The sequence below is a fragment of the Culex quinquefasciatus genome, chromosome 1 (genome assembly GCF_015732765.1).
Source record: "Culex quinquefasciatus strain JHB chromosome 1, VPISU_Cqui_1.0_pri_paternal, whole genome shotgun sequence".
In the NCBI taxonomy this organism is placed as follows: domain Eukaryota; kingdom Metazoa; phylum Arthropoda; class Insecta; order Diptera; family Culicidae; genus Culex; species Culex quinquefasciatus.
The window spans coordinates 98,279,020-98,301,776 of NC_051861.1; the positions used below are offsets into that span (position 1 = coordinate 98,279,020).

The following is a 22,757-nucleotide window of genomic DNA, read 5'->3' on the forward strand; positions in this document are numbered from 1 at the left end:
AGAATTTTAGAATTTTAATTTTAGAATTTTAGAATTTTAATTTTAAATTTTAAATTTTAGAATTTTAGAATTTTAGAATTTTAGAATTTTAGAATTTTAAATTTTAGAATTTTAGAATTTTAGAATTTTAAATTTTAAATTTTAGAATTTTAGAATTTTAGAATTTTAAAATTTTAGAATTTTAGAATTTTAGAATTTTAGAATTTTAGAATTTTAGAATTTTAAATTTTAAATTTTAGAATTTTATGATTTTAGAATCTTAGAATTTTAGAATTTTAGAATTTTAGAATTTTAGAATTTTAAAATTTTAAAATTTTAAATTTTAAATTTTAGGATTTTAGAATTTTAGAAGTTTAGAATTTTAAATTTTAGAATTTTAGAATTTTAGAATTTTAGAATTTTAAATTTTAAAATTTAGAATTTTAAATTTTAAATTTTAGAATTTTAGAATTTTAGAATTTTAATTTTAGAATTTTAGAATTTTAGAATTTTAGAATTTCAGAATTTTAGAATTTTAGAATTTTAGAATTTTAGAATTTTAGAATTTTAGAATTTTAAATTTTAGAATTTTAGAATTTTAAATTTTAAATTTTAGAATTTTAAATTTTAGAATTTTAGAATTTTAGAATTTTAAATTTTAAATTTTAAATTTTAATTTTAGATTTTAGAATTTTAGAATTTTAGAATTTTAGAATTTTAGAATTTTAAATTTTAGAATTTTAGAATTTTAGAATTTTAAATTTTAGAATTTTAGAATTTTAGAATTTTAGAATTTTAGAATTTTAAATTTTAGAATTTTAGAATTTTAGAATTTTAGAATTTTAGAATTTTAGAATTTTAGAATTTATAATTTTAAATTTTAAATTTTAGAATTTTAAATTTTAAATTTTAGAATTTTAGAATTTTAGAATTTTAGAATTTTAGAATTTTAGAATTTTAGAATTTTAGAATTTTAGAATTGTAGAATTTTAGAGTTTAAGACTTTTCGAATTTTAGAATTTTAGAATTTTAAAATTTTAAATTTTAAATTGTAGAATTTTAAATTTCAAAATTTCAGAATTTCAGAATTTTAGAATTTTAGAATTTCAGAATTTAAGATTTTAAGAATTTTAGAATTTTAGATTTAGGATTTTAGAATTTTAGATTTTAGAGTTTAAGAATTTTAGAATTTAAGAGTTTAAGAATTTAAGAATTTTATAATTGGTCAAACTTAAAAGAGACGAACAGTTGTTGTCAAACCATCGGGGTTTGAGTGTATAGTGTTGGTAAAGGGATTTGGTGTAGAAATTTTGAATTTTTGGATTTTAGAATTTTAGTATTGCAGAATTTTAAAAAATTTCAAAATTAATAATCTTTAGAATTGTAGAGTTTTCGATTGTTAGGTTTCAAAAATGTCAATGCGTTGAAATTTTAAAATTAGAGAATTTTTGAAATGAGAATTGCAGAATGGTATAATTTTAGATTAGAGTTTTGTGGTGGTAGAGTGTAACAAAGTGTGTGTGGATTTTCAGCGCCTTCTGCACGAGCGACCGAAGCTGGCCAGAGATCGCCTCCAGGATGCCGACGGAGATCAAGTTCGACTGGAAAGGATGATGTTGGCCGTGTCGCTTCCTAGTCGTCTTTGTCCTTATCCGAGGTGGCTGAAGATCGGTGGAATAGGTCGGCGTCGCAGTCTGTGGCGGAATAGGTAGAAAAGATCGATTAGATCGATAGATTAAAAATTTTGGGATTGGAGGAGGAGGAGGAGGAGGAGGAGGAGGAGGAGGAGGAGGAGGAGGAGGAGGAGGAGGAGGAGGAGAGGAGAGGAGGAGGAGGGAGGAGGAGGAGGAGGAGGAGGAGGAGGAGGAGGAGGAGGAGGAGGAGGAGGGAGGAGGAGGAGGGAGGAGGAGGAGGAGGAGGGAGGAGGAGGAGGAGGAGGAGGAGGAGGAGGAGGAGGAGGAGGAGGGAGGAGGAGGAGGGAGGAGGAGGAGGAGGAGGGAGGAGGAGGAGGAGGAGGAGGAGGAGGAGGAGGAGGAGGAGGAGGAGGAGGAGGAGGGAGGAGGAGGAGGAGGAGGAGGAGGAGGAGGAGGAGGAGGAGGAGGAGGAGGAGGAGGAGGAGGAGGAGGAGGAGGAGGAGGAAGAGGCGCGTTGATGATTTCCTACCGCTATATCTTCTCCCTCGGCGGTCGTGGAGCAGGAGGATAAGTTCTGCGCCGCTGCCAGGAATCGGCATTCGTGATTCCGCGCCGGCGCCGTTTTCGAAATCCTGGCCGAACTAAGTGTGGGCAACAACGTCGGACGAGCTGCTGGTCAACACGCGGACCCGGCGAACAAAACCACGTTCCGCTGGCCAACGCCGAAAAAGCACTAAGGGCCACTGTCCAACAACCATCCTCGCCGCAGGACCACGCGCCGCAATGCTAGCGGATTCCCGAAAAACTAGGACGGTTCGTCCCCGTCATTCCGCGGCAGCAGAACCGAACGTGATCCGGAGGATAACCACACGGCGACGTTCCTTCCATTTTATGTCACTTCCACTTCTGGCATTCGTTCAAAAAAAAACAAAAATAAACAAACAGTCGCACTCGCGCGGTAGAAAATATTGGGTTGCGGTTTTGGTTGCGTTTGACAGTTGTTACGCTTCAGAAAATTTGTGAAAAGCGGGGGGGCGATTTCGAACACAAATGTTTTCGAATGTGATGAAAATGTTGTCGTTTTTGATAACATTCGAAACGAAATCGAGAACAGACGATGTTTTCGATTTCAAGACAATTTGATTTCAGATTTGCGGAACGGATTTCTATCCGTGTACTTTAAAATTACATTCATTTTTTTAAGTTAATAAGCTAGCTCAATTGTTTCAATTGTTTTTTTTTCAGCAAGTTTTCATTTACTGAAAATTTCAGTAGTGCAGATTCAGTAAATTTAACTGAATTCAGTAATGAGAAATTGGTGTGCAGTAACTATCAAAGATACCCTGGTTTTAAAATAAACAATTGTGTGCAGTAACTATCAAAGATACCCTGGTTTTAAAATAAACAATTTTCAAAGTAACTATTTTTTAAAGCTTTTTTGAAGTTATTTGAGAAGACGTACATGGACATTGTGTGATCCAGCCCAGTACACACTTTAAACATACAAATCATGAGAAAATTCTAATATTTGAAAAATAAATTAAATTATATCAATTATATCACCCCGATTTAAGGCATTTAATTTTTTTAAATTAGACTTGTTCTACGATATTATGTAATGATCAACACTTTAAGAGTTTTGCAGAGAAATTATAAACATTGGGGCAATCGATATAACTAATGAGCAATTCTCTACCAAAACCGGAAATGGATTTTATTTGTATTTTTTGATTTGGCTCAAACTTTGTGGGGTCCTTCCTTATGACCAAATAAGCTATTTTGCGTCAATTTTGGATGCTGTCCATACAAAAATGGTATGTAAATATTCAAACAGCTGTAAGTTTTGAGTGAATTTTCTGATCAATTTGGTGTCTTCGGCAAAGTTGTAGGTATTGTTGAGGACTTTTGAGAAAAAAATAGGTACACGGAAAAAAAAATTGCAGATTTTTTTATCAACTTTTTTTTCACTAAAACTCAATTTCCCAAAGTACGTATTTTTTGATTTTCGAGATTTTTTTATATGTTTTAGGAGACAAAAATCCGCAACTTTTGAGCCATAGAGAAACATGGTCAAAAAATCTGCCGCCAAGTTATGAATTTATGAAAAAAAGTGATTTTTGGAAAAAATCGAAGTTTCATGCAAAAACAAGTTTGACATTATTTTTTAATGCAAAATTGAATTTGCAATCGAAAAATACTGTACAGATTTTTTGATAAATGGCTCCGTTTTCAAAATATAGCCACCAAAAGATTGATTTTAGCGAAATATTTGCAGTTTTTCAATTTTTAAAAATAGTGACCATGAGTGACCATTTCTAATTTTTTTTATTTTTTTTTTGAAAAGTTCAGAAAATTTGCTACAAAATTGCCTAATATTAAAGATTGGACCTCGGGTTGCTGAGATAGAGCCGCTTTGAAAAAAAGAAACACGAAAATTGAAGTTTTTTAAGTGTGTGTGTGTGTGTGTGCAACCAACCAAACGGGACCACGCGGTCGCTTCTTACAAATTGAGTTGTTTCCATGTGTTTTTTTAGATCTTCATTCTATACATGCAAATAACTCGCATAGGCATTTGGAAGGTGTTAGCTCTGCCGAGCTTCGGTGACCCATTTCTACGCTGGCTAGCCGAGCGCGAGGTACTTCAGCTTTATCGACAAGCCCCGCCCTGAAGAACGTTTGCATCAATCGGATTCAAACGTTATTTAGAACTTCCGAACCCTTGTCAAATGGACAACGACTCAGCGCGTATATAGTTGATAGTAACAGTATTCCTAATTCCATTCATAGCTCACCAAGCCGTGATGGCCTAGTGGTTAGCATTTTTGCTAACCAATCCAAAGGACGGGGGATCGAACCCCGACTCGAGCGACTTTGATTTTTCGTTCATGTTCAGAGTTTCAAGATTTATATTTCCTATACTTTCTCGTTGGGAGCAGATGGGAATCGAACCCAGGACCATTCGCTTACAAAGCGAACACCGTGACCAGTCAGCCACGGCCGCTCCTTCGAAAATTGAAGTTTTTTAAGTCTCACCAAAATAACCAACCATTTTCTAATGACGATATCTCAGCAGCTAATGGTCCGATTTTCAATGTCAATACATGAAAAATTCGTGAAATTTTCCGATCTTTTCGAAAAAATATTTTGAAAATTTTTAAATCAAGACTAGCATTTTAATTGGGCGTAATATTCAATGTTTGGCCCTTTAAAATGTTAGTCTTGATTTAAAAATTTTCAAAGTATTTTTTCGAAAAGATCGGAAAATTTCACGAATGTTTCGTGTATTAACATTGACATTGTTTCTTTTTTTTAAAGCGGCTCTATCTCAGAAACCCGAGGTCCAATCTTCAATGTCTCTTAGACAATTTTATAGTCAATTTTCTGAACTTTTCAAAAAAAAATATTTTTAGAAATGGTCACTTCTGATCACTAATTTTAAAAATCGGAAAACAGCAAATATTTCGCTAAAATCAAACTTTCGGTGGCTTTATCTTGAAAACGGAGCCCTTTATCAAAAAAACTGTAAAGTACTTTTCGATTGCAAAATAAAACTTCGATTTTTTTCCAAAAATCACATTTTTTTCAAAATTTCATAACTCGGCGGCAGATTTTTTGACCATGTTTCTCTATAGCTCAAAAGTTGCGGATTTTTGTCCCCTAAAACATATCAAAAAATCTCGAAAATCAAAAAATACGTATTTTGGGAAATTGAGTTCTAGTGAAAAAAAGTTGATTAAAAAATCTGCATTTTTTTCCGTGTACCTATTTTTTCACAAAAGTCCTCAACAATACCTACAACTTTGTCGAAGGCACCAAATTGATCAGAAAATTCATTAAAAAGTTACAGCTGTTTGAATATTTACATACCATTTTTGTATGGACAGCATCCAAAATTGTATGGAGACTTGTATGGGTGAACCAATGACGCAAAATAGCTTATTTGGTCATAGGGAAGGACCCCACAAAGTTTTAGTCAAATCAAAAAATACAAAAAGTAAAAATGGTCTAAATCGGCCGATTTCGTAGAGAGTTGCTCAAGTGACCTTTTCCAATTATTTGTAATATTTTTCTCTAAAGTAAACACTTTAACTAAAAAATATTCATAATTTCAAATTTATATTGATTCGCATATATTCACATTAAACGTCAATTGACAGATTTCTTTATGTTATCCATTTATCAAAAAAGGTAAAGTGGTTTTTGCATTTCTTTAAAAAAAAAATTGCTTATTTTGAAGGCAGAAAAGTGTGGGGTAATTTGGACACCCTAAGGAAATTGCTCTGCCACAGAGCCCACAGACTGTTTGAAGAGATGTTTAATTTATTTTGATAAATTTGATTAAAAACTGTTTTAATCGCAAAAATCCAAAGGTGTTCAAATTGCCCCAGAAAATCGGGGTAATATGGACATATGGAATGTTTAATGCTAGATGAATAAAAATGAAAAGTATAAATGAGTTAAATTTATTTGTGAATGGAATAATCTCATTTTGATTGTCATTACATGCATAATTTTTATAATTTCAAATTCATTTAAAATTTGAAGACAGGATTTTAAATTATGCAATCCACCAAAAAGGATGTTATTCATTTTCAATTCAGTAGCCCTTCAAATTTAAAATTTGATTCTAAATCTGCCCTGAATATTACAGGTAAATTTGTTTAGGGCAACGGAATTTCGAATTCAGTTTAACGATAAATGTGATGTATTCCGATTTTCAGCAATTTCAATATTATAAAAAATATAATAAAACGACAAAATATGTTATGTTTCTCATTGTTCCGTTTTGTGTTTCAAAGTGTTTTGACTTTTCAAAACCTTTTAAAAATGGATTCAATCATTAGATGTTCATTTTTTTTTTGTCTGCCAGGTTATGCCCAAATTAACCCAAGTCATGTCCAGTGGCATTTTCTACCGAAAATTATACGTAAATATCTCAGGCATAATAAAAAAAATAGCGTTGAACAACAATAAGCAACATTATTGCCATAGAGTCTATTTAAAGCCTTATTTCTCAACACTCAAAAAGTAGTATTTAACGAAGTTCCGCCGGGTCTTGGAAAACTTTTACATTTACAAATTGTGCCAAAACTAGTTGAAATATTCAAACTTTTTAGATTTTTTCGTGCTCATTAGAAGTACTGGTTTTGTCATTTACATTGCAGTTTTCATTTAAAATATGTAAATTGATTTTTAAATAGGCCTACACGTTACCCTCAATGTCCACACTTCGATGTTAACTCAAAAAATAATCCTAACTAATAAGAGGTTTTTAAGAATTTCACTCTTTGTTTGAAAAAGTGAATAATAAAATGGGTAAGTTATTAAGGGTTGCATTTTTTTATTGTCCTCTACTGGCTACAAAGTTGCTCAAGACATCACATCGATGAGAAAATCTTTTATCAAAATACAGATTTACAGATTGTTGTTACAGAATGACTTCTTTGGTCATTGCTGATCATAACTTGATCATTACCTAAATGAAAAATTGTTCAATTTTGATTCTGAGTCGATGGAGATGCAGGAGCCTTTCCATAGATATCAAATTCAATTTGAAATTTCTGCTCTAAATACTTTTTAACAATTAAAAAAAATGTATCTTTTGAGCTACAATCCATTTCTATTTCAACTTACAAAACAATACTTCAGTGTATTATTCCACAATCTACTCTACGAATTGCAGTGGAATTGCTTTCCAAAACAAAGCACCTTCAAGGTAAGTGCAAATCTCCCGCGGTCCTGCGCAAAAGCCAATAATTTCGTTCGATTTATCGCATTTCCTGGCGTGCTCTCGCCTGTTTCTTTCACCCTTCCGGAAAGCAATCCAATATAATACTTCCTGTTTTTGCGCACAAACGAAGGTTCCCCACAATTCCAGTCGCAAATATTCAAAACAGCAATTTCAGCACTCCTCGGAATGGCCTTCCGGGTGGCAAAAATTAGACCCAACTGTAAGATTTCAACTAATAAAACTTGCTCCGAATTCCGCTCCGGAAGGAATTTTGAATGGGCTTCCTCCAGCAAATGTTTATAAAGCGAACAAGTCGAGAAAGTCGGACAGGACTGCTGCAGCTGCTGATATTGCCAGGAACGACGCTGGCCAAGAGTCTGACCATCCGTGTTCCGGGGGGCAAAACTTTGCTCGTTTCTTACCCGCACCAGGGGGACTCCAAGTTCGAGGCCAAAGTTCCAGCAGCGAGGCAGAGTGAGTCACCACATGGTACAGACAAATTTTGAACTTTCCAACCCCCCCACACCGGCGGCAGCTTGGGAAGTCGCCGGGAACTCTACATTTCATTGGGAAGGTCAGAGATCTGGTCCGAGATGCGGGCAGGGCAGACACCGCCGGGGTACAGTAAACTAATTCCAAACTTGTTCCGAAGATGTGTTCATGGGCAGCATGTGTGCGGTTTTTGCAGAGTTCGCTGGCAGGTGGATTGGATTTGGACGGTGTGCAGTTTGAGGGAGGTCGGCAAGGGTTGTTTTACATGGACCATTGGGTAAAGAATTTCGGTAAAGTTGGGCGGAAATTATGACCGCAGGATTACGGGCACGAGGAATGCTCCGGAATGTTTGTTGGAAAGCCCAGGAAACACATTTGTTTGGAAAAATTATGAGATTGTTGGAAGTTTCAAGTTGGCCATGCTCGAGAACCCTCAAAATCTTGGCATCTCTAAGCTATTTCTGTTATATATTTTCAAGGACAAGAATGCCATTCTTTTTTTACGGAATCCAAGTTTGTTTTTTTTCTGGATTGAATTCTTGTTCAAATTAATACAACATTTTGACACAACTTAATTTTGTTATGTTTGAAATTTTCTCAAAACTATTGCATATGCTTGATAGATATTTTTTATTTATCAGTGAGCTAACCATTTGTTTGCTAATAACTGCTGCGTTCTAGTTCGTTTTCAAAAGGAAACAAAAAGCTTCCTCCTTCTCAAAGCTACTTAGCAATGGTCGTGGCTAAAAGGACTCGCTCTGTGTACGTCTAGAAGCACACGCACTACACCCTTTCCCCACTCGTTTGTCGAACAATCACAAGAATGTCGTAATTTACTCTCGAGTGAAGTTTCCCCCTCCGTCCCCCACCTCCTTTTTCCCAACCTAGTTGAGTGAAAAGCTCGCTCAGCATCTGAAAAGTAAAGGGAAAAGTTTCACACCCCCTCCCTTCCGCAACCCCCCGGAAGAATTCGACAGCCCAGCGCGCGCAGTGACGGGCGGAAAATGTCTTTAATTGTGACTAATTTAAATTACAAATTAGACATCTGGTAAAACAATGCCAAGTCGGTGGGTGGGACAAACTCGGCAAGTGGCGCTTTCCCGCGTAATTACTGCCGTTTTTCCACCAGGAATTTTCATTAAATTAACTCTAGTTACGGTCTCGAAAAGTTTTGCCTATTCTTTGGGCTTGCCAAAGTCTGGAGCGGCGATGAAAAACGGGTTCGACATTTGGGGAATTTCAATGTCACCAACGGTTGGTGTGCCTCAAGTATGGTCGACCTAGTTAGACGGTGGATTATTTTGTTTCCACCAGAGGAAGGCAAAAAATAGTAAACAGCTTTGGAACGATCCCACGTCAAACTAGCAGCATCCAGATCAAAAGTGCTCCGATTTGGCTCAGAAAATCGTATTTCAGTACATTAATTGAACATAAAGCATCATGCGTCTCCAGCAAAATGTACTGGGTACTCATTTCGATGGAGAAGCATTTTATCGTGATTTGGGGCGAATCGGGATAACATAAAGCTTAAAGCTTTTAAATTTGGAAATGGATGTACACATTTTGTTGGTCTGAGTCTGTTCTAAACGAAACCAACCAGAAAAATCACAATGTTGTGCTCAAACGTGGTTAAAACTGCTGTCCCAATTGACCCCAATTTACGGTACTTTAATAAACTGAAATCCGTTAATTTTTTAACAAGTCATAACTCAGAGTTCATCTTGAAAAATAACTTGACAAATATTTTCAGCTGTGAGTTCTTCGGCCCCGAGATTTCAAATCAGAAAACTACATTTTCAGTTGATCTGTAAGTGTATTCAGTTAAAAAAAACGTTACTTAATCCACCCTTAGGTGGTTGGCGCCTTCCTCACATTTAGAGGGTAATGCTTATCAAAATAGATACACAAGGGCGAACCTTTCAGTGTTCTATCAACTTGATTCATTATTCATTCCATCAGATTGGGTAGTCAGATCCTCATAGTTCAGGACACTTAAGTGCTTATAACTTATGATAGTGTTGTCAGATCTTCAATCTTTTTAACTCGTTGGAATGGTAATTTGATCACCTCTTCATCGACAGGTCGCATGATAGGTCCGGACAACGTTTTCATCGAAATATATGAGATACGGCCTCTAAAAAGTGCATAAATAACACTTAAGTGCGCATAACTTTTGATAGGGTTGTCAGATATTCAAACTTTTGAACTCGTTGGAATAGTCTTTCGAATATCTTTCTAAAAATGTATAACATGACGGGGTTTCTTACAAAAACCACCCTTTTTACAATCTTCCAAACTTTTGGTAGAATCGTTTTTTAGCATAACTTTTGAAGTACTTTACTAAACTTTATAATTTTCAATAGCGACTTATGGGACTCCTAGACGGATCGTATGAGACCAATACGGTCCAAATCGGTTCAGCCAGTGCCGAGATAATCCAGTGCAATTTTTTTCGATCAACATCCCACCACACACACGGACATTTACTCAGAATGTGATTCTGAGTCGATAAGTATGCATGAAGGTGGGTCTAGGAGGTCAAATTAAGAATTTCGTTTTTCGAGTGATTTTATAGCCTTTCCTCAGTAAGGTGAGGAAGGCAAAACAATTAATCATCTTTCTTTGAATCGTGGCAAGCTAAAATTTTGTATGCAATGAGTTGATATTCCTAAACAAAAAAAAAGTTATGAAACACATTAATCCTGTAATAAAAATGTGATAAACAATCCCACAAATCTTAAAATATAATCCTCTAATTTAATATACATTTTCTCGCCAAAACCATTTCTCTTGTGACATTTGTTTAGCACATTAATAATGCTGTTACCACTGAGCAGCAGCAGCAGTCAGTAGAAGCCACAGCATCTTTTCCCGAGCTTCTCCGTCGTCATGAACCGCCGTAATGTGTCGACAAAATTATAGCTGTGGTTAAGCGAAATCTCCATGATAAACTGACAGCTATCATCGAAAACTGTGTGTGTGCGTCTCTGTATCTTGAGTCTTGAGAGTAAGAGAAATGCTCCTCCTCCGCCTCCTCCATCTTCTGTTGGTAGCGTCGTCGTACACAACTCGGAGCAAATCATGTCAACGTTCCAACTTGTTCCTCCAGCACTCAGTGCTTCCAAGTTTTGAAGGAAAATTGGAGACTGAGGACTGCAGGAGCTACACACAACTTAACTCGCGGAACGAACAAATGCAAAATCTTCCATCATCTTAGCCTGGAGGGGGAGAAGGGGATGTCTTCTCGAGTTTGAGTCAACTTGCAGTGGGGCAGCTACGAGTTTCTAAGTGAAATCTCTGGATGCATTTTATCAGTAGTTTTCGTGCTAATTTGAAAAAAGTCTTAAGAAAGAATATTCCTTAGAAAAATGAACATTTTAAAGATTAAATATTCAGCTGAAATGTTTTGTTAAAATTAAATTTATGAATAGCATGAGCATTGTAAATTTAGGTATAAATTCTATGGAATCATGTTAAAAGACCATGCGTTTTCCCTGATATAAGCAACCATGCGCACCCCCTTATTTTTGTTACCCCCATAGACAAACGTGGGTGCGCATGGTTGCTAAAGGGGTTACATACATATAAATCGGCAAAAATGCCAGAGGTTGGTATGAGCACACACTTACATATTTTGTAAATCTGTTTACAGGGCATTAAAATATACATTTTCAACTTTTAACAAAACAAATTTGAAGACATTTGGTTGAATCTTTGCCGAGATATAGCTATTTGAAGTAAGCAGTTTCAAAAAACGGGTGCCACGATATCTCAACGCTGCTTCGACCAAATCGGCTCAAAATTTTGGTGAAGACTCGCTAAACCGGTTCCGTGTGCATGACGAAGCTCGATTTTCAAAAAGTTTATTTTTAAAAAAGTTAAAAATATTTTTAAGTTTTTCATATTAGAAATCGACAGCTTTGATTTTTGTATTTTTTAAAAAAGCAAAATTTAAAAATCGGGCTTCGTCATGCACACGGGATATGTCTAGAAAGTCTTCATCCCAAATTTCAGCTAATTCGGTCCATCCCACCTCGAGATATCGTGGCACCCGTAAATATACTCTGGGTTTAGAGAAAAACGCTCACAAAGTTTGACAGTTCGCTTTGCGCATGGCAAAATTTCAAACTTAAATCGTCTGTTACTCACTTGAATCAATAAATATCTTCATGAAACTTTCAGGAGTGATTGAAAATCATCTTTTAAGTGGAATTAACAATTTTGCCGTAATATGAAATTTTGAGATTTTCTACATGTATGTAACCCTTTAAGATAATTCCATAGCATTTGTACCCAATTTTACCATTTTATTTATTGGCAGGAAATAAACTAAACTGTCGATTGGAGCGTGTTTAGGGAGCCCAACTCTATCATACCTTGATAAAACTGAGGCGTTTACTGACATCAACTTCAAAAATGTCGAGTTGTGTTATGAGTTTAATTTTTTTTGCGAACTTTCTTCACCCGCGAACGTTTCCTCTTTTCGAACCATCCTTTCATAGTGAGGGTCACTCCATTATCCAATAAAAAAGCGAGTCTAATCGTTTTAGCCTAAATCAAATCTATGATTTAATATTTCGAAAGGGCTTTAAAATTGCCAAAATGCCAAATTGAGTTAAGAACGCCATTTTGTGCAGCTCACTTTGCCTCACCTTTTGACCTTTACAGATCCCCCAAATTCGATTTCAATTCTGAGATATTCAACCGAAATTCGTAAAAACTCCGTGCATTTTTGTCACTTTACATATGAAAGAAGTTTCAATCTTGCCGTGCTATCTTGTCACTCCCTGAAAATTGATGTAAGTGCGACAACTGGCCAAAGGGACTTCAGGTCAGAACGCGTTTGACGCACGTGCTTCAACCAAACTTCGGGACAATGTACATAATAGTCAGCCAGAAAAAAAACGTGTTTGTTATTGTTTAGGTCAAACATTAAAACGCGTTTTTCTCGGAACGTCGTAATGGCGGGTGTGACAAGATAGCACGACGACGACGTACTTATATTGCAATCACATGAAAAAAAACTAACTTAATATATGTGGTTAATGCTTTCCTTACTTCTTAAAATAGGTCACCCAAAAGATCATGACAAATTTACACCTCAAACATGGTTTTTGGTACGGAACCAACTTAAAACCCGGTTTCCGGTTTCAATTATCATTTAAATGGTCACAACTCGAGACAGGGTTACCCGATCTTCAATATTATGAACTCGTTTGGAAGGTCTTCTGATAACCTATTCAAATATAGGTCGGATCCTGACATACTTTTCATACAGATAAATGAGATCCGGTTTAAAAATAATACAAGAATATGATTTTTGCACTTTCGTCGTAAAACTACTAACTTTTTATGTCGAGCCAATACCAATACCAAGTGCTAAAACGGCCTACCTAATACCAAAAATAACAAAATGGAATGAATACCGTCTTTCGGAATCGCAAAAAATGTTGCAAAACTTGTTTTTTCAGCACTCGTCGTATTTATCCGACTCCCGTTAGATGAATGTACGGCTCGTGCTGAAAAAAATTGCTTTTTGCAACTTGTTGCATAAACTACTATTAAGTCGACACTGTCGTGCTATCTTGTCGTTTGTCGCTTTTGGACGTTAAAAAAAATGCGTTTTATTGTTTGACCTTGACTAAACGAAAAATAGAGCACGCAATGAAAACAATAACAAACACGTGCTTAATAATTCTATAGGGGAGAGTGGGGAGACTTGATCCCAAGCCTGTATCTCGTCAGCATGTGGGTAAAACAATTAGCTTTGTTCCAGAAAGTTGTGCGAAATTAACTTAAACTCATTGTAGAAAACAAAGAAAAGAAATAAAAAATGTTTAAATTGAGTTACACACATTTTTCGAAGAAGTGCTGCAAAAAACTTCCAAGAGATCTTTTTTTTTTTGTTTTTATAAGTATAGAAAACACTCAAAAATTATTCAAAAAAATATTTTTCATACATGAATTGTTTGATAAACATATCAACTCCAAAACCCTTACACATTTGACGTTAAATTTATCGTCATACTATTTTTACAATCAATTGTTTAAAAAAGTGCGTTTAGGGAGACTTGATCCCTGCATTTTTACAGTCACTGGAATCAGCATCAAGATTAAATAATTTGGCTGGGTTTTCGTACATAGTTTCCTTCAGTATAGTTGTACATAACTAACTGCAGTTTGAACCATTTTTCAAAAGTTTTGTAAACAAAAATGACCAGCTTTTGTAAACATGCTCAATTTTGGTCTAAAAAAGAAAATTTTGAGTTTTTTTAATATTTTACATGCTAAACTTTTGAACACAAACGTACAGGTTTAATGTGAAATTGCTGTATCTTATAGAAAATTAAAAGTTTGGATTAATAAGAAACATTTTGCTTAAGATTTCTTCAAAATGTTGAAAGGGGGATCAAATTACCCCCAACATTTTGAAAATGCCGGTTAAAATATTTTTTTAAAGCGCTTGGCATTTTTCTAATAGTTTATCTGATGAAAAGCCCTTATCAGCCAAACATAGTTGAATGTTTAAGCTTTCAATTCATGCAAAAAGATCATAGTTTTGTGAGAAATTGTCAGAGTTATGTGCGATACAAAAAAAGGGGATCAAGTCTCCCCACTCTCCCCTATATTGTCATAAAGTTTGGTTTAATTTTGTTTCTGGAGTTCCGGGTTATAATTTCAAATGTTTACGGTAGTCGAGCTCGTACTTGTGTCAAACGCGTTATGAAGAGCGACAGCAATGCTCGGAGTTTTTCTTTTTTGGTTTTTATTGAATATTGAATAGGATTAAAATCGAATTTTGGAGATCTGTGTTAGTCAAAACAATAGGGTTGCCAGATCTTCAATATTTTTGGAAGGTATTTTGACTATCTATCAAACGATATATAACATTGCATAATTTGGTACGATCTCCTGCAATTTATCTGATATCCAAATTCATGCGAAACCTTATTTTTGTACGTTTTTGTACGAACAATTCAATAGCGACGTGTTGGACCCTAAACCAAGTCGAATTTGGCTAGTTTGGTCAAAATCAGTTCGGTCAGTACTAAAAAAAACGAGTAATAGTTTGGACACATACATACACACACACAGACATTTGTTCAGTTTTCGATTATGAGTCGATAAGTATACATGAAGAGGGTGGGTCTACGAGCTTTCTTTGAAAAGTTCAGTTTTAATGCAAGATTGCCTCTTACCTCAGTGAGGAAGGCAAAATAGAATATTTTTATTTAATTTTACCTGTCAATTTTAAACAAACAAAAATACTCGAAATATGCATTTTTTTTATAAATTAAAATCAAATTGTTTAGTGGAGAACTCCTTCGCTGCAAACAAACATTGAACAACTGGCATGACGGTTGCACTTGTGGCCCTCGGTTCGGTTCCTTTTCAACTAGAATTGCAAATTTCCCTTCACTTACATTTTGCGTGTTATCAACTTGAAACAGCTTTCCAACTTTGGGCGCACATATGCCGAAATTACATTAGCTCATCCTGGCAAGGCACATCACTCTTCTCTTTTAAGCTTAGTTCCTTGTCGCACTGGTAAACGTAGTCTTGAGTGAGTGACGTCTGAGTGTCTGGGTTGAGAGGCAGAAGGGGGTACAGTCCTTTCCGGGGCAAAAGTTGTTCCTTGCCTTGTTGGAGTTGAATCCAACCGTGCATGAAGTGGCGGGACGTTGAAAGTTTGCGTCGAGTTGAGGTACTCTGACAAATTGTGCACATTTTGTGATTGAGCAAATGGCCGTTTTGAACAAGTTTTACCTTCTCCCGTTTGGGGAAGATCCGAAAGTTTTCTTCGGAAATCCAATCAGCGCCGGTGTCATGTAAAACAGACCCGGAGATCACCAAGTCAGTGTTGCCTCCCCGAAAAACTGTTCCACAACCCGAAATTGATATAATAAAGCAATAAATCGAGCGGAAATGTAGAACCCTGGAGAAAGGAGCGCTTTCTTCTTGGTCCGAGCAAATTTGTTTCTCCCTGGACAGCGACCTTCCCGCTTGGTTATGGCTCGTTGGCCAGAGGACCTCGCACGTCCATGTTGCGAATTTTATTGCCTTTTTATCGCCCTTTTGCCGACGACCCTTGAACATGACCCGTGCCGGAGTTCTACTAGCGTAATGGTCGCGGCGGGATGAGGTTTAGGGGTGAGTGTGCCGGCGCGGCAGATCCATTTCCTTTGATTGGGGCGTGTTAGCTGTAATCTAAGCTCACCTTTTTTTATGGAAACTAATTTGCAGAACGGCGCACAAGCAGTCGTAATAGTGGTTTGAGGGTTGCGTAATAACAGTGGATTTCGGGTGTGGGGGATTAGTGGGGTTGTTGGTGCAAATGACTGGATAAATTTGGGTTTGCTGAACCAGGATGAAAATCGGAAGGGATCCAGAGCTTGAGCTTATCTTTTGGGAGACACTCCGAAGTCACAATGATCCAAATTGAATTGGTATTGGTCTTTAAGTAAATTGTCTTGCATAAGATCAGAACCGTTTTTGAAACAATTTCCAAACATTGGAAAGCTCATTATTTGTTTTAACTATTTTATTTCCACGAAAGCTGCCATACTTTTATGGCTTCCTCATTTTACCGTTGAACGACATTAATTGACAACCGGAGCCGATGACTTGTTTACCGGGCTTCGACCAACTCCAAGTGTCAATTAATCCGGTGCTCATTCTGTCAAAGTTTCAGGCAGCAGCATTTCCCCTTCACATGGCACCGCGGTGACAATGAAGGGAGGGTACCACGTGACCTCCCTCCTCCTCGTCACTAAAGAAATACGTAAACGAACTAAACCAATTTCGTGCCTAAATTCAATTGAATTATCTGCTCACTGACAGAGACCCCCTCCCCATCCAACGGCTAATTCGCCGAACTTTATGCTAATAAGACTCACTAAAAAGCCATTGTCGTGTCTGTTGGTCGGTGCGACTTTCGTCGAATGCCCTCCTGTGTCTCAGCGGGATATTGAAAGGACTCTCTTCCTACCAACAATTTTCCATTTCTGCTCGTTAATCTGCCGCTATTTGCCGCTTTTGTGACGGCGCGGAAGCGTATTGGATTTGGCATTGACAGGCCAATTTATCAGAGACGAGCCCGGTGAAGCAGTGCTTGCTAATTGGACAGTTCACGAAAAAACAACCTGCAGGGGAGCCACTTGAACCGTGAAGATTTGAGCTAGAATGATTTCATGTTTTTACGAAGGCCATGAAATTTTAAGTTCTGATGTGAATTTTTTAATTATCAAGCGCAATCGTTAGTTTAAAAAATTAAAAATCTGTGCTAATTTTGCTAATTAATATTGAAACATTATTTTCTTCTTCTTCTTCTTGAATTATGAATTATTACTCAACAACTCCCAACATTGCCGCTTTAATAATCACTGTTTTGCGAGTGCTAATATTTTATTGAAAAATTAAGATTTTCAGAGGAAACATCAGAAAAAGAAAATCTCGAATAGAGGTTATTCTCTTCATAATTGAGCAATTTCTGAAATGATAAATCTAATTTGATTTTTCAAATATTAAATGTTTGGAAACTAGAAATATTAGACTGGCCATGACAAAAGGGTGACAATTGGATATTCCCTGTTATTTAAGAGCGAGGCATTTTAGTGAAAAAATAGCACAGTTTTCAAACTCAAATAAAAAAGTGTTCCAGTCAGATATCGTCGCCATCGTGCTAACTTGTCGTACGTGCATTTTGGGCCAAATTGAGTTAAGAACGCCATTTTGTGCAGCTCACAATGCCTCACCTTTTGACCTTCACAGATCCCCAAAATTCGATTTCAATCCTGAGATATTCAACAAAAACTGAAAAAACTCGGTGCATTTTTGTCACTTTACATATGAAAGTAGTTTAAATCTTGTCGTGCTATCTTGTCACTCCATGAAAATTGATGTAAGTGCGACAAAAGGCCAAAGGGATTTCAGGCCAGGAAAGTCAGGATGCGTTTGTCGCACGTACAAGCTAGACTACCGTAAACATTTGTAATTATAACTCGGGACTCCAGCAACCAACTTCAACCAAACTTTGGGACAATGCACAGAATGGTCAGCCAAACAAAACGTGTTTGTTATTGTTTACATTGCGTGCTCTCGTTTTTGAATATTCAAGGTCAAACATTAAAACGCGTTTTTCTCGGAACGTCAAAATGGCGGGTGCGACAAGATAGCACGACGACGTCGATATCATATCATATCACAGTGGTTCTCAACCTTTATTGATCCATTCCCCCCTTGGCTGAATTCCCCCAGCTAATGGGTATCATTGCACAAATGTCATAATTTTGGTATTAATGTTTGCAGAAACTTTAAATTTATCACAACATTTCATTTTTCTTCACTCGCAACAATTTACACATACTTGCAGCATTTTTAAAATGCATTTTCATTATCTGTTCATATTTAATGGAATGCAAAAGCTCCCGAAAAATCTTTTTATTATAACCTTTTTATAAATGTTCCTGTATGTTGCAATATTATAAACACTAACAGTTTTAGTTTTTATCAATCACAGACAGAAATCATGACTGATATTTTATTTAAAGAAAAAGGCAAAATAGACTTCATATAATTTTTACAAAAACTAATATTTGATGCTCGATTATTTTTTAAAGTAATGGAATTTTGCCCAAAACGATGCAAAAACTCCCAGGAATTAATTTGAATAATGTTCGAAAAAAACGAATCAACGCAAAACTTCACAAATATATTTTATAGAAAGCTTCCCAGTTGAAAAAAACTAAACTTAATAAAACCAAAGCAAAATTGACATAAAATAAAAATATTTTCAAAACATTCTCATTTTGAAAGGAACTTAAATTTAGCTTGAATTTATTTAAAAAAAATATTAGTAAAGCTAATTTTTGAAATTTATATCAAAATATGCTCATGTTTAAAATAATGTTATTATTTATAAAATTATTTATGAAATTCCATTCTCCAAAAATTGCTCATGTTTAAGAGAATGCAAATATTAAGAAAATGATGGTATTATTCAGAACAATTTCAAGAAGTAAACTTTTTTGAATTTTAGGTTTTGTTAGCTATATTTTTGAAACACCTGCAAAGATAAAATAAAATAAAAATTGCTGTTGTATTTTTCACAGAAATTCCCATATATTTAAAATATATTGTGAATTTCACAGGTTATTTAAATACAACCAAAGATTTATATTTTTACAAATACGCATTGAATTTCTATTACATCGTAATTTCCCCCCCAAGAACGGCCAAATTCCCCCCCAGGGGGGAATTCCTCACCGGTTGAGAAACACTTTCATATCAGATATTCAAATTCACCACTTTTTAAGTGTTTTGCCACTTTTAAGTCTTAATTGAGCAATTCTCTACCAAAACCGGAAATGGATTTTACTTGTATTTTTTATTTGGCTCAAACTTTGTGATGACCTTGCCTATGACCAAACAAGCTATTTTGTGTCATTGGTTCACCCATACAAGTCTCCATACAATTTTGGCTGCTGTCTATACAAAAATGGTACGTAAATATTCAAACAGCTGTAACTTCTGAGTGAATTTTCTGATCAATTTGGTATCTTCGGCAAAGTTGTAGGTATTGTTGAAGACTTTTAAGAAAAAAATAGGCACGCGGAGAAAAAAAAATGCGGATTTTTTTATCAACATTTTTTCACAAAAACTCAATTTCCCAAAATACGTATGTTTATATTTTAGAGATTTTTTTATATGTTTAAGGGGACAAAAACATTTGAGCCAAAGAGAAACATGGTCAAAAAATCTGCCGCCGAGTTATGATTTTTTGTGAAAATAGTCTTTTTTTGGAAAAATCGAAATTTCATGCAAAAACAGATTTGACGTATTTTTGCCTTCCTCACTGAGGTAAGGCTATAATCCGAAGACCCACCATAATCGAAGACCCACCTTCATGTATACATATCGACTCAGAATTGAAAACTGAACAAATGCCTGTGTGTGAGTGTATGTGTGTGTGTATGTATGTATGTGACCAAATTCTCACTGAGTTTTCTCAGCACTGGCTGAACCGATTTTGACCAAACCAGTTGCAATCGACTTGGTATAGGGTCCCATACATCGCTATTGAATTGCTTGAAGTTTCAAGTTTCAAAAGTTATGTATAAAATGTGTTTTAACATATATCCGGATCTCATTTATATGCATGTAAACGATGTCCGGATCCATCATCCGACCCATCGTTGATTAGGTAATCGAGAGACCTTTCCAATGAGTCCACAACATTGAAGATCTGGCAACCCTGTCGCGAGTTATGACCACTTAAGCGATATTTTTGTACTTGTTTGATGCCAAATCTCAATTAAATGTATGCAAACGATGTCCGGATCCATCACCCGACCCATTTTTGGTTAGGTAATTGAGAGACCTTTTCAACGAGTGAAGATCTGGCAACCCTGTCTCGAGTTATGGCCACTTAAGTGATATTTATGTACTTTTTCGAGGCCGAACCGTTGGTTAGGTAATCGAAAGACCTTTCCAACGAGTCCAAAACTTTGAAGATCTGGCAACCCTGTCTCGAGTAATTACCACTTGAGTGATATCTGTGTACTTTTTTTAGGCGGATTTTAAGAAAAACTAAATTAAATTTGTGTCCAAACCCATCGAATAATCAATAGTTGGTAAAGAGTGAGGAAGGCACCAACCACTTAGGTGGATTAAGTTAGTTTTTTAATGTAAAATTGAATTTGCAATCGAAAAATACTTTACAGATTTCTGATAAAGGGCTCCGTTTTCAAGATATAGCCACCGAAAGTTTGATTTTAGCGAAATATTTGCAGTATTTCGTTTTTTTTTTAATAGCAACCATGAGTGATCGTTTCTAATAATATTTTTTTGAAAAAGATAAGAAAATTTTCTATGAAATTGTCTAAGAGACATTAAAGATTGGACCTCTGGTTGCTGAGATACAGCGGCTTAAAGAAAAAGAAACATGAAAATTAAAGTTTTCTAAGTCTCACCCCAAAACCCCACCATTTTCTAATGTCGATATCTCCTCAACTAATGGTCCGATTTTCAATGTTTAAATGTGAAACATTCGTAAAATTTTCCGACAAACTTTCAGACAACACAATATGAATTACGGTCCCAAAACTATAAACTCAATTACAGAGAGAGAGACCTCTCAGAGGCATATTTCCTCCACCGACGAAAGAGTGTGTGAATGTGTGTGGCGTGAAAACGACAACTTTCCCGGGCTTTCCCATAAATTTGAAAACCGCCATGGACTAGGCCTCCGCAGGCCATGTGTCGTACAGCTGTAATTACGAGAGGCCTCCCACTGGCTGGCTTGCTGGCTCCGACGTCAGCGTTTTGTAGTTGGCAATACACTTTACGACGAAAGGCGAGCACACACTTTAAATTTGCTAGTTAATATATGTAAAATTGGCGTCCCGCTGATGGGTTGCCTGCTGGGAAAACTACAGGTTTTTCGGTTTGTAGTTTTGTGGGAAAAAAGTGCTACCCGGAGTTGGGTTTTGTGGTGAGGAAAAATAACGAGCACGCAACTTTGCTTTTGAGGGTTTCTGAAGCTCCTGTGGTACAATTTGATACTTTGGTCCATTATATCGATATTTACGAGACGTCAATGAACTAATTAAATAAGGTGGATTTTTTTTTCAAAACTTCAAAACTGTTTTGATTTTGGTTTTCCGATCACAGACAAAACAAATTCTAACATATTGCTTCAATGTTTTTATAATAAAATGCTTCCGAAGGGGAAACCACTTTCCCAGAACTTACCTTTCATCACCACAAGTTGAAACACGTACACCCAAATGTTCGCCTTGATTAGCATTTTCGAGCCGGGGAGGGACCCCGCCTAGCGCGGGGAGACTCCTTCAAGCGACCTCCCCGAGGATGAATTGTCCAACGGCAACCGCTGCAAATCCCAACTTTTCACTCAAACCCTTCCCAGGGCCTCTAGCGCAACCCTTCGGACGTCAAGTTCCGTTGTATCAACCGCCGAAAACATCCTGTTCACTGGTTTAATTTTCATTTCCGTCTGTCTGGAAGGAGAAGGGGGGGGGAGGGCTTGATGAGGTGGGTCGAAACCCTGTTCGTTCGACCTAATGGCGTGGTTATTTTTGGGGTAGGTTCCCGGCGCGCCGAGGATGCCCTTTTTTCCGCCTCAACTGGCAACTGGCGTCCGGTTTTTGTTCTTTTGCTGGATTTGCGCGGACCGGCGTCGACACACCCCCCTCGAGGGGGGAGGGTAAGGGGGGATTGTGGTGGGTGCAAAAGTAGCTCAGGCAAATCCGCTCCTGTAAATAAATACAAAAAAAAGAGAGAGAGAGAGAAGGGAACAGGGATGAGAATGAAGCAATTGAATGAGGCTCGAATCAACGGCCGGGGGCGGGAAACTGTTGAATGTGAGCGGAATATCAATTTGAAATGTGTTTTGGTTCCCACCAAAAGCCGAAGCAGCTGCTGCTGGTGGGAAATTGAAACGATGCCTTTCGAAAGAATGTTGAACGAATTTAAATCTTCTAGGTGAAAAGAATAATGAGATAATGGATTTTTGAAATGACTTTAATGAAAAGAGATAAAACGAATGAAACAGTGCTTATAATTTGATTTTCTTCACAAAATTTTTTATGTATGTATTTCGAAACATTTTAAGTCACCACGAGGAATTATTTTTGGCCAATTTAGGCTTGTACAAATAATTTGAAAAAAAATGGTCCCCTGGTGTGTTGAGTCGATTTTGAAAAGCCTCCAGAAGATATATATTTCCTTTAGTTGCATGATCTGGTCTCGAAAAAAACAAAATTTGCAAAAGCCTGAAAGTACCTCTTTAGTTATAAATGCAATAATAAACGTAACACAATGTATGTCCAGGACAAAAATGATTTGACCGCGTTAAAAAAGAGTTTTTGAAAAAATCGACACAGTGGTATAATTTTTTCATT

The 22,757-nt window shown here is 36.3% G+C and overlaps 1 protein-coding gene across 1 annotated transcript in view; it reads right to left on the bottom strand.

Moving 5' to 3' along the window:
• LOC6052342 overlaps nt 1-22,124 on the bottom strand; it is a 106,622-nt gene extending 84,498 nt beyond the window's left edge. Inside the window, exon 1 of the mRNA XM_038266757.1 lies at nt 21,589-22,124. Coding sequence (XP_038122685.1) covers nt 21,589-21,643 — 55 coding nt within the window. The 5' untranslated portion in view covers nt 21,644-22,124. The remainder of the gene's footprint in view (nt 1-21,588) is intronic.
• Between the last annotated feature and the right edge of the window lie 633 nt (nt 22,125-22,757).